The sequence below is a fragment of the Garra rufa genome, chromosome 13, assembly GCF_049309525.1.
Source record: "Garra rufa chromosome 13, GarRuf1.0, whole genome shotgun sequence".
In the NCBI taxonomy this organism is placed as follows: Eukaryota; Metazoa; Chordata; class Actinopteri; order Cypriniformes; family Cyprinidae; genus Garra; species Garra rufa.
The window spans coordinates 22,181,445-22,196,988 of NC_133373.1; the positions used below are offsets into that span (position 1 = coordinate 22,181,445).

A 15,544-nucleotide genomic window follows, 5' to 3' on the forward strand; every position below is an offset into this window, starting at 1 on the left:
CATTTTTTCAATATCATTGATGATAACGTGTTTGTTAACATAACTGAGCCCCACAGAATAAACTATCTTTTGAATCAGGATTTTTCCCCCCCTCCAAATTTTGTGTTTTATAACTTATTTCACATTTATCATCAAAAATTGAGTCTATTGAAACTAAAAAGAGTCCATAAAACTAACAATGTAATTAATATTTTAAGGCGAGACACTGCAGGTGAATAGGGTAAAAAAAAAAAAAAGATTATTTATTGCCTTACTTACCCAGTTGATTGATTACATATGTTTGATTACACATGTTAGGTTAAAATATGCAAATGGGGCATTATTTAATGAAATATGCACTAATTTGCATACATTTCTAGTGCAAATTCGAAATTCTTGTTGTTGTTTTTTACATTTTAGAGTCAAAAGTTTTTACAATTTGGGTATCTCATTTTTTAATACAGAAAATACCATAGAATAGACAGAAAACAATATATTTTCACAATTCTGGGGGGAAATAAATGTATATAAACAAGCAAACCATTTATAAACAAATCCCTCTGTAAAAACCTTCAGGATATAAAAAAAGAAAGTTTTAAGAAAACTGCCTTTAAACTATGTATTGTAATTGAAATTTATTGACACAAATAGACAAAGTAGAATATTGAGGTACTTCCTAAAAAAGTAACTAATTATGTCAGTTACTTTTTATGGAAAATAATGTGTTACATTACTTTTTGAATCTGGGCAGTGTTTGCTTGTTTGTTTTTAATATAAAAATGTTAGTTTTACTTTGAGTAAGTAAAAGGTCAGATGCAAAGGCACTGGTTAATAAAATTGGATTGAATACATAAAAGATATTTGTATTATTTAACATATTTAATTATTGCAGGTTTGCATCATATTCTGAGTTGCATTTCACTTTTTTTATTCATTTTGAAGAATAATGAATCTGTTTTTGTGGGTGAGATGAATTAATGCATGTTCACATTTATTCTAAAACTAAAGTAACATCTTACTCCCAATTTCTCTCAACATGGGGACATGAGAGCTTTCAATCAATAACTGGGGAAAGAAAATTAAAAAGTTACTTTACTAGTTACTTGAAAAAAGTAATCTAATTACGTAACTTGCGTTACTTGTAATGCGTTACCCCAGCACTGCTTAACAGTGTCTTCTGGAAGGGAACAAGACACTGCGTCCTCTAGGGGTTGCTACGGGGAACGTCTCCTTCATTCATAACCTTAGTCAGGTGGGATAGATGGTAACGCAGGGGAATTAAGGAGAGAAGGTGAGGGCAGATGCACAAACCCTCGAGGGAGGTGAGTAGATGGGAACGCCTCGTCTGGACTACCTCCCTCAGATCTTGATGGCCTTGCAGGTGCTTCCAGGAGATGGCGTAAGCCGCCACACTAGCCTTCTGCACCTGTCTCCGATCCTCGGACCGGGACGGGCCAGGACCCCTCTATTGTTTGGGCTCAGACCTGGTCCTTCGAGGGATGGTTTTAAAAGCAGCAGAACATGCCGTCGCCCCTCTAAACCTTTTGATCACCATCTCAACGGAAGTACCAAAAAGTTTAGAAGGGGAAACCGGCGCATCGAGAAGAAAGCCCTTTACTTTTCTCCCGATGTCTACCAGGTTTACCCACAGATGCCTCTCCGTAACCACCATGGATCTGCCCATAGCAGTGGCGGTCTACTTAGTGGCATGGAGAGCCAAATCTGTGGTATGGCGGAGTTCTGCTACCTTGTCAGAGGAAAGCCCCTGGCCTTTATCCAGGTCTTTCAGCAAGTCAGCCTGATTAGCCTGAAGCACCACCATTGTGTGCAGCGAAGCCACAGCCTGACCTGCTGCCGTGTATGCCCGGCCATTCAAGCAGGATGTACGTTGAAGGGGCTCGGATGGCAGGGAGGGAGCCTTAAGAGATGATGCTTCACCCATAGAGAGATACCTAGCTAGCGTCTCTTCTATAGGAGGCATCCTCTCATAGCTATTCTCACGCATTCCCTCAATATTAGCCGAACTAGTATGCTGGAATCTATGGATACATGAAGGAACTGGCTTGTTCCATCCCTTCACAAACTCTGTATGAAGATCTGGAAGAAATGGAAGGCTCACTTGAGCTGGAGGGTTATGATCAGCAAGGTAATGCTCATCAAGACAACCCCGCAGTGCCACTCTCTTAGCCCACTTCCACGGCAAATCTCAAACTTGACAGGTGCATGAAAAAAACAGTGTTTTTTCCTGCAGTGTGTCCCCTTAAAATGACGAGATAATTAATTTAGAACAAATTATTCCATCTTTTTTATCAAAGTTTGAATTAAAATTTTGAATTAAAACATGAATGAGAATTATTATTATTACTCTGAGAAGTACATTTTACCAAAAATAGTAATATTTTTGGTAACTTTGGTAACTTTTATTTTGGTGGTTTGTAGTGAAGACTTCTGAGTTTCTGTTTATATATGATAGTTTTTCTCCAATTAATTGGTGAATTGCCTCAGATCAGCTCTGGAGATGATGTTCACGTTTTCACATTCTTATATAGTCAGAACATGCAGACTTTTTACACAAAAACACCTGTTTTTTAGATGTAAATATTGAAAAAAATGTCTTATTGTGTTATTGTTGATGTTGCAGATTTCTTTTTTCAAAAATATATCAATAACATTTTATTGCTCATTAGCAATGTACCCTAGTAGAGGGGACAGATATATGTGTGTGTTAAATGAGCTAAATCTTTTCTCCAGGGAAATGAGGCTGGAGATAATCAATAGTTTTTGAAGCCACAGCTACGCCAATTAGAGCTGAAGTCAAGACTAGACAAGATCAATAACAAACCCCCTAAGACCATCAACAAAACTAGACTCCTTTAGGCCTACATCCAGAACCAGACTAAGAACAGTCGGTCCAAGAACAAGGATTCCCATTTTAATGAACTGAAATGGGACAATACAGAAAAAATTGTCAAAACAGAATATATTTGTCAATTGTCTGCAACCTGTGAAACACCACCCAGACTAATTATCATCTTCAGCACGTTAAAAATAGACTGTGGTCACTGACTAGCCCTCGTCCCCAGGCTGTACACAAACATCAGAAGAATCTTGAACCTTACCACTGAGTCTGTGGAACAACCAGACAACTGTTTTCATGTTTTACAGATGCTTGAATCATTAGTTTCTTTTATGTTCTCTGAGCTGCAACCTTCAAAGTTTAAGATTAGTTCTGAAAGAGCCTCAGAGAGATGCTTTGATTGAACAATACCTTTGCATTTCTACAATATGTTTTACCTTACAACTGGATTAAAAGCAGCTTCACAGAGAATACAGTTTATAAAGTCACTGTAGCAATGGAGAACTGCTTGAGGATGGTTACTAGTGGTTGCTAGTTTATAGAGGTTACTAATGTAAATAACCACAGCACATTAAATGTTTTCAAGTCATTATCTGACGTTTAAATGGCATGTCTCTGCACAAAACACAGCCACAGGCGTTTATGGATAAATACCTTGCGCGCAGCGTGGATGTCGAAGAAAGGCTTGTTCCTGACGCTGAAGGGCTCCTTGGATTTATCAATCTGGCCCAGCTTCATTTTTTCAAACCGTGGGGAGATGATCTCCTTCTCGATACACAGCAGACGTCTGTTGAAGTCACACTGACCCACAGGCTGACCCTGCAAAACAAACCACACAGGCACAATTCACACACACAACTCAGATTCAGCATGAGTAGTTCCACACTTAAAAAAATCAATAAAATAATTACTCCTGTTTGTCTTTTGCAGACATCATTTGCGACGCTGGAAGTAATAACAGAAAAATAATAGAAACAATTTTAATGACCCTTTTAGACTACTTTCTGGTTTCTGTACTACATCTTTAAAATGTAAAGACTTGGCAAAGCTCTGTGTGGAGTTTACAATGGTATTCTTTATGTTACTTTATACTGAGTAAGTCCTGATGTGTAAATGTGATTGCGATGACAAATTTCAGAATGAGATGTTTTTTGCAGCCTTCATCATGTTCTAAACCAGCATGAGATCTTACTCGGCCACGACTGAGACAAGTAACAAGTCATGATGTCATTAGTCTTATAGATCTTATTACTGTCACCAGTAAAAATTGCATTTGTCCAGGAGCCAGATTCACAAAACAGTCAAGAATAGAATTCTTAACTGCCATTTTCGGTAACACTTTATAATAACTACACACTATGAGTCATTACTTAAGCATTGGTAAATAGTTAATTAATCATTTATAAAGCATTATTCCTACATTAATAGACATTTGTAAGCAGTTCATAAAATACAGCTATAAATGCTATATTCTTGTTTTATAAGCAGTAAGTTGTAAGTGGTTCAGGAGATCATTTAGAAAGTGTTAATAAACTATTTAAATGCACATTTATACATCTTATCATTCACACATATATATACAGTTAGTCAGTGTTAATAAATGCTTTAATAACACATTCCTACTGTAACTCATAATTAATTCAGGCAGTTATAAAACATTTACTAGCTGTCAGTTAATGGTTTTTGTGAGCTCATCTAAAGTGAGGACTATTTATGCCTTGTAAAGTGTTTACAAAAGCCGTTCTCCTGTTCTGGCGATATCACTTTTAGCATAGCTTAGCATAGATCATTGAATCCTATGAGACCAATATAGCATAGGAGAACGGCTGAATGGATTTCAAAATAGTAAAACTCAACTTATTAACACTTTACAAGGCATAAATAGTCCTCACTTTAGATGAGCTCACAAAAACCATTAACTGACAGCTAGTAAATGTTGTATAACTGCCTGAATTAATTATGAGTTACAGTAGGAATATGTGTTATTAAATTTATTAACTCACTGACTTACTGTTAATATCTGTCTGAATAATAAGATGTATAAATGTGCATTCAAATGGTTTATGAATCATTTCCTAACACTTTCTAAATGATCTCATGAACCACTTACAACTACTAACCGGTTTGTAAATAATGTAATGCTTAATTTAGAAATGATTAACTGATCCTTAATAAAGTATGAAAATACAATTATTAAGCATATTATACAGATGCTTATAAAACAAGAACAGAGCATTTATAGCTGTATTTATGAACTGCTTACAAATGTCTATTAATGTAGGAATAATACTTTATAAATGATTAATTAACTATTTACCAATGCTTAACTAATGTCTCATAGTGTGTAGTTATTATAAAGTGTTACCCAATTTTCTTTTAGTTACAAATATTTTGTATCACCCAAACATTCCTTAACCACATCTTCTTTAAGACAAAAGATGATTTTAAAATCTTGAAAAGATTAGGATAATTTAGGATAACCTCCAACTTGTTCTAAATGGTAAGGTAAGGTGTTTAATGATTTATTGGATTGTTTTGAATAATAAACTTTACAATATAACACTAGCTCCAGAGTTGTGAACAAGTTATCTGACACCAATAATCAATAAAGTAAACAGTGTATACAATAATCTGTCATGGTTTTTGTCATTGCCTTCTCCTGAATTTGAAATTCACTAACTACTACATAAAGCATCTCATGGATCTACTTTAAGTATTATGTACTTACATGTAAATGAATCATTTGATACAATGCACTTATTGTGTACATGATTTACACTGTACTTATATTTAAGAAAATATTCACTAAGTGAAAATAGCATATTTTTTGTGACGGATGCTGTTTACATTAAGCGCAAATAGCAGTTTTTTTTTTTAACTATATGCTATTTACACAGTGCAAATAGCTATATATTCTATTTACACTATGTAAAAACAACATGCTTTTCTTTGCAATAAAATTAGCAATAACTATTACATATATTATAATATTGGCAATAATATTAGGCAGATATTTGCACCTCGGTATTGAAGTACAATATAAAACACCCAAATAACAATGTAAATGATCATTTTCATTAATTTCATCAAATTTCTGTGTTTTGTTAGCAGTCGACACGCAAGCCCTCATGACTCTTTAGCTCCATCTGCGGCACGCTTCCAGAAACTCTGCTGTTTTTGGAAAGAATTGTAAACCGGTTTCTTTCTTTTTATAAAGAGCTTTTGGAGATATGAAGGATGCAATAGTACTCTATTGGTACTCAAGATTAACATGAGATTGGGCAAAACTGTGTGTTTTGTTAGTGTAACAAGGCCAACAAGGCGCACCTTGTTGTATCTTCCAATTATTGGAAGGTATTTTTTAACGGAGTGTCTACTTACACTAAGTGCAAATAGACACTCCATTAAAAAATACCTTCCAACAATTATATCTGTAATTAATTATATCTGTAATAATCTATAATAACACTATCAAACCTACCTCTAAACCTTAACCCTCCCTTAAACCTAACATACCCTAAATTTACTTACATCCCATCTCAATAGTAGAAAAAGTGATTTGAAATACAATATGAACACAATAAGTACACTGTACCAAACTATTCGGGTTTTTTTTATGTAAATATATTGCAGACACCTAAAATAAAGTGTGACGAAACTCATACTGAATTTTGTAATTGTTATGGCATAATTTTCAGCAGCACTCAGCATATAGTGGAACGTGTGAGCAAACAAGATGTGTTCATTAAAACTAGTGAGGCAAAACACACAGATACAAGATGCATTCACTCTAGAGAGAGCACAAAAAAAAGCATAAATGAATGTAACAGCACTTCATTTAGAGTTGTACAAGTAAGTTGAAAATAGTGTGCATGCATATTATGATTATCCCCAGAATTCCTATGCACATAAGTGTGTATTAAAGGAGAAGTTGACTTCCAGAACAAAAATCTACAGATAATATACTCACCCTCTTGTCATCCAAGATGTTCATGTCTTTCTTTCTTTAGTTGTGAAGAAAGTTTCTTGAGGAAAACATTTCTGGAATAATCTCCATATAGTGGACTTCAATGGTGCCCCCAAGTTTTAAATGCAGCTTCAAATGGCTCTAAACAATCTCAGCTGAGAAAGAAAGGTCTTAGCAAAACGATCGGTCATTTTCAAAACAAACTGACAATTTATATACTTTTACACTTTAAATGCTCATCTTGTCTCGTCTTTGTGATGCTCATGCGTAGTCTGTGTAATGCAGGTCAATAAAGGTAGGGCAGGTTGAAAAACTCCCATCTTATTTTCTTCTTTGACGTCAAAATCGTTCAATTTGTAAAGACTGGGTCGGTACTTCTGCAGCGATGTAGGACGATTTTGAAGTTAGAGAAGAAAATGAGATGGGAGTTTTTCGACATACCATAACTGCACTGACCCGAAAAAACGCAGATCTGGACAAAACGAGAGTTTGAGGTTAAAAAGTATATAAATTGTCAATTTGTTTCGAAAATGATTGATCGCTTCGCTAGGTAAGACCCTTCTTCCTCGACTGGGATCATTTAGAGCCATTTGAAGCTGCATTTAAACTGCATTTTGGAAGTTCAAACTTGGGGGGCACCATTAAAGTCCAATATGTAAATAATTCCTGAAATGTTTTCCTCAAGAAACAATTTCCTATTGACTGAAGAAAGAAAGACATGAACATATTGGATGACAAAAGGGTGAGTAAATTATAATTTTTTTGTTTTGGACTTCTCCTTTAATCATTAAACAGTTTTCAAATGATTGGCTGAAACTGTCATTTTACAGAGCATTATTATTATTTTTTTACTGTTAGCATAGACAGACTATTTACAACGATGTCGCTTTTAAGAAGATGCCTTAAGAAACTTAAACTGGAGTTTATGCTGGAAATTCAATGATTTAAAATGCTACACATAAATAAAAAGTGTGTGGAAAAGGTGATGCTTCTTTAGGTGACCAAGAGATGAGAAATTCTACATCAACAGACTCTGGAATGGGCATCTGTTGACCAATTTTAATTTCACATTTTGGAATACAATTAGATGCATTCCCACTGGATTTAAACTGGCCCGACTCTTTGTAGACACTCAGATAACAGATTTCCCCATTTCTTTCCATCACCCTCAAATGTCAAGCCATCTCTAGTGTGTGGGTCTTCTGGGTGGACTGAGGAGTTTAAATCCTAGAGAATGTCTACACTGCACAAAAAACGTGTATTTGAAAAGATCAGGCAAAATTCGATTAATTTTGATTTGTTCCCATTAAGCGTGATGAGGGAACGTGCTGAAGGAACAGACGTGGTGTGTATACATGCATCAGAGCGGCTGCAAGGAGCTCTGGAAATAATCCACCTCACTCTCTCTCCATCACGACTGCAGGAGCGTCTCCATGGTAACGTCTCCACATTACGCTATCCGGTCTCGGATGTATGGTAGTGCTCCGATGGGACCGCCGATCCACGTCACTACGACTAAATCAAAGCTTCATCTCCTCACTTAACGCCTCAAAAAAGGCTGTGACTCGCTTAACGAAATGGATTTGAAGTGATCTATAGAAGACATCTCCAGTGAAACCACAAATCAGACGAGTTAAACGCAATTCAATGCAGCTCTCCGCGGACAAAACGGTCCTTCCCGCTCTGAAGGAGCCTGTTCCTGAAACGATTCAGAAGACTCTTGTATTACACTCTTGTATGACAACAGTCGTATCTCTTTAGGAAGCTCCTCTTGGGTCACTTTTGTAATGGAACAAGTGACTCATTTAACTGTATTTGGAACACCACAGTCTATATTTCTACATATTTATAAACGAGGTCCAGCAGCTGATGCGTTTACACGCATGCATGTTTTATGACACTATGGTGCACCAACATTAAAAGTGACAAGTATGTCTGAGAGCTGGTTTATTTCATCACTACCAGTGAATGTTTGCATAAAGATCAAAACCAAACTCTGAAATCTGTGTGGGGAAATCTTTCGCCTTCACACTAAATACGCAATTACTGGAATAGAAATGACTGGATTTCATTACTTAAGAAACATCTAAAGTCATTTACACTTCAAAACCATGGTTTAACAAACAAGGGCTAAATCATGTAAACATAAAGTGTTCAAAGGGTTTTCAAAGGTGAGTTATTGAGGCACAGATGAGAGTAGAAGGAGAGACACCTTAGAAAGAGATACAATTTAACGGCAGACATCTTCCAAAACCAACCACTTTACATTTTACATCTTATTTGCAATTTTCCAATTTCCCAGTATCCTATCGCAAAAGGCAGCCCGACTCTCTGCGGGCAACTTTCAAGCGCAAATTGAGGAATAAAACGCTCATCTATATTTAAGAGACTCTCCAGACTTACACATTCCATATCAAAAAGTAATGAAAGCTTCTATAAATCCAGGGCCTGACAGAATTATGGAAACATTACGTGAAAAGGGAATTAAACGTAATAAGATGCAATGGTGAATCATAATAGATAAGCAGAAAGGGTCGTCAATAAAGACAGCTAGCACTTCCATTCCTGTTTGCTCTGTTTCTAATGACAATGTAACTGATTTTGTTACAACATACAAACAAATGCTATTTTTTTTAAAAATTAATTAATGTGGTATTTCCAAAAAATTATATATTTTATACAGATGAGGAACAGCTATGCAGAATGACAAAAGGAAACAGGTGCTTGCCATCTGTGTATTGTAAGAGATTAAGCAATCTAGTTTTGTTCTACATTTTAGTTTGTGCTGACTAGGTCATTTTCTATGGTTTGAAAGCTACATGGATAAGATATTATCCATTATTAGACCCCTTGTTCAGCTTTGCCATCACAGTAATAAATTACATTTTAAAGGGGTCATGAACTGAGAAACCAAATTCCATTTACATTTTGTACTATAAAAACATCCTGTAAGGCTGCATGTCTACCAAAGTGTTTTTCCCCGTGGCTACCATATTTTTTTTAAATTGTTCTCAATGGGAGCAGCACGTTTTTTTAAAAATGCCAGGAGTGTACTGAGTGCTGAGTGTCTTTTTCGCGCTGAGCATTCAAGCATTTTTTTCTCGGCGCAGAGAGTTGAAGAATTCAACTTTGAGTGAAACAATGTGCTCATCACAGTCACTTTCTAGTCAGCTAACCAATCAGAGTGGAGGAGGGGCGGGACCACTCTGCTTGTACAATGACTGAACAATAATGTATAATTTAATATTGCTTATCTCTGAGTATTTGTCTTTACCAGATGGAACTGGTGGACTACCAAAATATTGTTATAAAAAAATAATGCATGGAGAAACATTTCATTCGCGATGCGTCTGCCATATAGCCCTTTTTCCTGAGTATACGATGAGCGCCGCCATTACGAATTCTAACTTGCAATTGGATGCTCTTCCTTTCCAGTCTCAATAAAAACCCATTCAAATAGCGCCCCTCTGTTTTTAATTTAGCTAACGTCGGCAGTTTCGTGTCATCTACACACTCATTAAACTTTGAGGAGTTAGGCACTGATAATTGATGGTCATTGTGACATTGAAAAGCGATGGTGCTATGGAGCCATGGGCTTTTTGAAAACATTTAAATTAGGGCCGGGACTTTAACGCGTTAATTTAGATTAATTAATTACACAAAAATAATGCTTAAAATTTTTGAACGCATTTTAATCGCACTTATTTTTGCACTGCAGAACGTTTCTCACTGGATGAGTTTTGGCGGACCGATTATACTGGAGCACCAACTAGCGTTCAGACAAAAACAAACCACAGTGAACATGGACAAAGAAGCTGATTACACCGCTTTGGTTGGCCCTGTGGATGGAAAATTTTGTTATAAAAAACGAATGGATGGAAGCGTCGATAAGAGCATGGTTGTGTGCAAGCTATGCAACAAGGAATTCGCATATCACCGCAGGACATCGAGCCTATTTCTACACTTAATGGCAATATTGCACTGGTCTGTTGTACTTGGTTGAACAAAAATAAACAATATTTTGTTGCTTAAGCTTATGTATTCAGTCATTATTCAATGGTATAATTAAAAATCCATATGAAAAAATCTTACTTCTCACTGTTCTCAGGTCAAATATTTATATGCGATTAATTTCGATTAATTAATTACAAAGCCTCTAATTAATTAGATTAATTTTTTTAATCGAGTCCCGGCCCTAATTTAAATAGGTTTAACATTAGATTATCAGCTCGGAATATACGCTAATTTGACTAGAAACACTGGAGACTGGAAATGCACAGCATCCTTCCGGTTAAGACTTAGATGTGGCTTCCGCGTTCAGGAAAAAACGTCTATACTTCTGCGGATATTCTGTATAATAACAATCACAGCGACTCAATGAAAAAAAAAAACCCGCTGGACTCTTAAGCAATTATAGCTGGGCATTTTCATTGGAGCGCCTAGCGTTTTCAGCTAGCTAAAAACGATTTGGTGGTCAAATAGCCTAAGTTTCAGAACTCAAAACTTTCTTGTTAGTCTAAAAGCAGCTTTTATTGAAGCCAGTCTGGCAAAACGACAGGTTTTGGAATGTGCCACTCTATTAGGGGTGACCACCAATAGTCGAAGATTCAATGCTTCGATAGGAGGAGTCTGATTCGACTGGCAATCTCATAGTCGAATTTTCGCAGAGGTGTTATGAAACGAGGATCATGTCATTTTGGCTATATGGGGGTGCTCAGTGTCTGATTTCACATAGAACTACAGGTTTCCCCCCTTTTTTATGAAAATGGAACACCCATGTGACAGATTTAAGTTTCACTTTCCATGATCCATGACAGACAGGAGCATCTTGGCGGCTTCTGTCGGCCAATGTTAACAGTTTACAGTTAACAGTTAGCTGTTTTACCGTATATGTTTGCTTTAATTTATTTTCAAGATCTGAGGTAAACAATCTGTTGTTGCTTTCAGTATGGCTATAAATGTAACGCAATTCAAACTCACATTAGACACTTTTAACACCGAATAAAGCACATAATCAGTACCTGAGATTGTAAATATCATAATTTGCATGTTGTTGTTCCAGGCGCGACGTTGCAAAAATAGAAACTGTTTCTAAAATAGACAAAAACTCAGATTAACATGGAAAAAAATACCTTTTATCGTGTGTCATGGGGAGTTGCGGATTGTTTTGGTGTGCAGTGTGTGAAATAAAATAAACACACGATCAGTTGACTACAGGCGAGACTTGACAAATCTGATTTGACTATGGAAATCCTTAGTCTGGGACACACCTACACTCTATAATGTAACAGTGTTGTAAAACACTGCCTCCGCAGAAAAAGATCAACGCCTGCTTCTACATCGCCGATTTGAACATGCAGTGTAAATAATGAGACCGTCAAATGCAGGTCTACGCAGAAACCAAATGATAAAGATGTTGTGCAGGGCAAAGTTGTGGAAAAACAGTTTTTGCATTGCCTTCCTTCTGATCCTAATGTTAGGAAAGAGGAAAGACTGCGTCAGTATATTGAATTTAATAGTGATTTCGCACCACAGAAGTGAAAAAAGTTGTGACGTATTGTCACTATTGCTTTGTCTGTTATTATAGATTGTTTGAAATGTACTCACTATTTGTGTTTTTGACCTAAATCACATCAGCGTCCTTTGCTGAGAAATGTAGGCTGTCATAAATGTTACCCAATCATAGCAGTGGGCATTTACTTCTGAGTTTACAATCCGCCATGTCTATTAAAACAGACTGTTCTGATATGGGAGGTTAAAACAGGACAGAAAATAGCCTATTACTTCTAAATTATGATGGTTCCTGAGGTGAACATCTTGATAACATTATAAAGGGGACCTCAGAGAACTGTACAAAATAATAAAACAAGGCAGTTCATGACCCCTTAAAAATATATCCAAATAGAAAACAGCCATTTTATATTGTTGTAATATTTCACAGTATTAATGTTTTTACTGTATTTTTTATCAAGTAAATGCAGCCTTTGTAAGCATTAAAAATCTTTCTTTAAAAAACATAACTTAATAACTTAAATATTCCAGATTTTGCCCAGTAGGGTCATTCTTCGATTGGGGTGGACAATGAGAAGCAGAATTTGTCAAAATGCTTGTTTGTTTGTTTTTTTAAAATAAAATGTACTGCTTAGCATTTAAAATTAGTTTAATATACTATATCAATTAAAATCTAAGCTTAATTGTGATTTATATCTATGGTGTTACTAAGAAAGACAGTATCACCACATACAGTAACACCGCAGATAAATTAGCCTAAATCCAGACTTTTCTAAAATGGAGGCTACCATCATGATGATTTCAAGATCAGTGGACATTTTGGAAATACTAATATTAACTTAATTAAATATGTATTTTAAAACAAAAATGTAACTATTAACAGTGCACAAATTGTGTTTACCCTATAGAATACAAAACAGGGCTGCACAATTAATTGCACGATGTTGTGAGACGCGTTTAGTCAATGAAGCCGGTACTTTGATTAGTAGTAAATCTCCATCACGTGCGTTCAGCTGGAGCGGCAATTAATACACAGTATTAACAGTGTAAATCACTGACAAGCTACGCCAAATCGTGCTCAAAATTTGATTTTGAGCGCGGTTTGGCGTAGCTTGTCATTGACTAAATGCGCCTCACAACGTCGTGCGATTAATCGTGCAGCCCTAATACAAACATGCAAACATTTTATGATTTATTGGCATTAAAAGTTTATTTCAACTGTTGTAAAGTAGAGTGACACCACTTGCCACCACAAATGAAGAATGACTCAGTAGCAGTGTTGGGGTAACACAAGTTACAAAGCCAGATTACTTTTTTCAAGTAACACATTATTTTGACTTTACAAGAAAACATCTGGGTTACTTTTTCAAATAAGTAACACCAATTACTTTGTTTTCCCATTTATTTGACAGTAGTTCTTGACTAAATGTCTAGACTAAATGCATTTATTCATCTCACTTGCATTTTTTACATTCAAAACAAACATGCAAGCCCAGCCCAGATTAAAAAAGAAAATGCAAAAGTAACAATGCATTATTTTCCAAAAAAAGAGTAACACAGTTAATTACTTTTTTGGGGAAAGAGCACAACATTGTAATGCATTACTTTTAAAGGTAACTTTCCTCAACACTGACCAGTATTGCATACCAAATGTCTAAGGAATGTACAGAGATCTGCTAAATGTCAAATATAATACTGCTACAAAAAAAAAAAAAAAAAAAAAAAAAAACTGTGAGTGAATCAACACCTGTTGAGTGAACCATGACTTTTGTGATAAAAAACTCAAGACTTGAGCCAAAATCTGCAGCAGGGCTGTCGTCAGACATAAGTCAGCACACAAAGACCTCAAAAGGGTACTTTCAACCCATCTAATTTGCACACTACAACTCTCCTGAAAGTCTGTAATGACTTGATATTTTGCAGTTTTATGTTATTACATGATATTCTGTTAATTGTTCCCTTCAGTATGCTAAATTTGTTTCTGAACAAATATCTTTGTTCAATTCAGAGCAGTTGGAATTGAAATGGCCATGTTACGGTGGTTCTGCCAGATTTCAGAAAATGACAGAGGCTCTGACTCACTGTGATTTGGTCTGTTCGGCGTCTGGCCAGAGCTCTGGAACGCCATATTGAACATTTGGTTAATCCAACACACAGACATACAGAACAGACAAGAGAAAACATTTTCTTCCGTAACAGGGAGAATTAGCAGGTGATTTTGACTTTTGTATTTTTAAGGAAACAGTGGTGTCCATTACATGACAAAGGCATTGCTGTGCTGTTACTAAGGTGCTGATCTGGGTGGTTGCTAGGTGGATACTTATTGGCTCTATGGTGTTCAGGTCTCTGGAAAAGGCACAGTTTTTCAGTGTCTGAAATCTAGGGTATTTTTCGCCCATGTTCCAATCTGGTAGGCGAAAAATGTCAAATTGCTTGGAAAAGTAATAGCAAAAATCTCTCTACAAATCCACGATTGAAAGTGTGATTCAAGTCCGCTGAGCCTGTTCTAAAGAGGTGATTGAGGCAATAAATAAAGCAGCATAATGTCAAGGTAAAAAAAAAAAGCACTTGAAAGCTTTTAAAGTTTCTTTAATAGAATACAATATGTCTTCTACATAAGGTTTGGGGTCTTTTTTTATGTTTTTAAAAGAAGTTTCTTCTGCTCACCAAGGCTGCATTTATTTGATCAGCAGTAAAAGCTGAATTTTCTGTCTTCACTGTCACATGATCCTTTAAATATCTTTCTAATATGCTGATTTGCTATTCAAGAAATATTTCTGATCATGATCAATATTGAAAACAGCTGTGCTGCTGATTTTCTTTTGTGAAAACCGTTGTTAAATGAAGGATTCTTTGATAAATGTAAAGTTCAAATGGACAGCATTTATTTGAAATAATTTTTTTGCCACATTATAAAAGTATTTACTGTCCCTTTTGATCAGTTTAATGTGTGTAAAATAATTAATTTCTTAAAAAAAAAACTTACCAACCCCAAACTTTCAATTGCAGTTTATGACTAACCATATTTTTTTTAAATAAATCTACAGAGTTAATTTTGTAAACAAGACTACTGACAAACAACACAACATACGTAAATGTTTCTTCATTTTTTAACATTTTTGTTAGAATTATCACATTTTCATGGTCTAAAACTATTTTCTTGTACTAAAATTGTGTAAAACTGTCTAAAATGAATGAATAAGACATGATGAATTGTTGACAAAAAATGT

At 35.6% G+C, this 15,544-nt stretch overlaps 1 protein-coding gene across 1 annotated transcript in view; it reads right to left on the reverse strand.

Moving 5' to 3' along the window:
• Positions 1-15,544, reverse strand: part of rngtt (RNA guanylyltransferase and 5'-phosphatase) — a 162,569-nt gene that overhangs the window by 68,067 nt on the left and 78,958 nt on the right. The window contains exon 11 of the mRNA XM_073816395.1: positions 3,491-3,655. Coding sequence (XP_073672496.1) covers positions 3,491-3,655 — 165 coding nt within the window. The remainder of the gene's footprint in view (positions 1-3,490; positions 3,656-15,544) is intronic.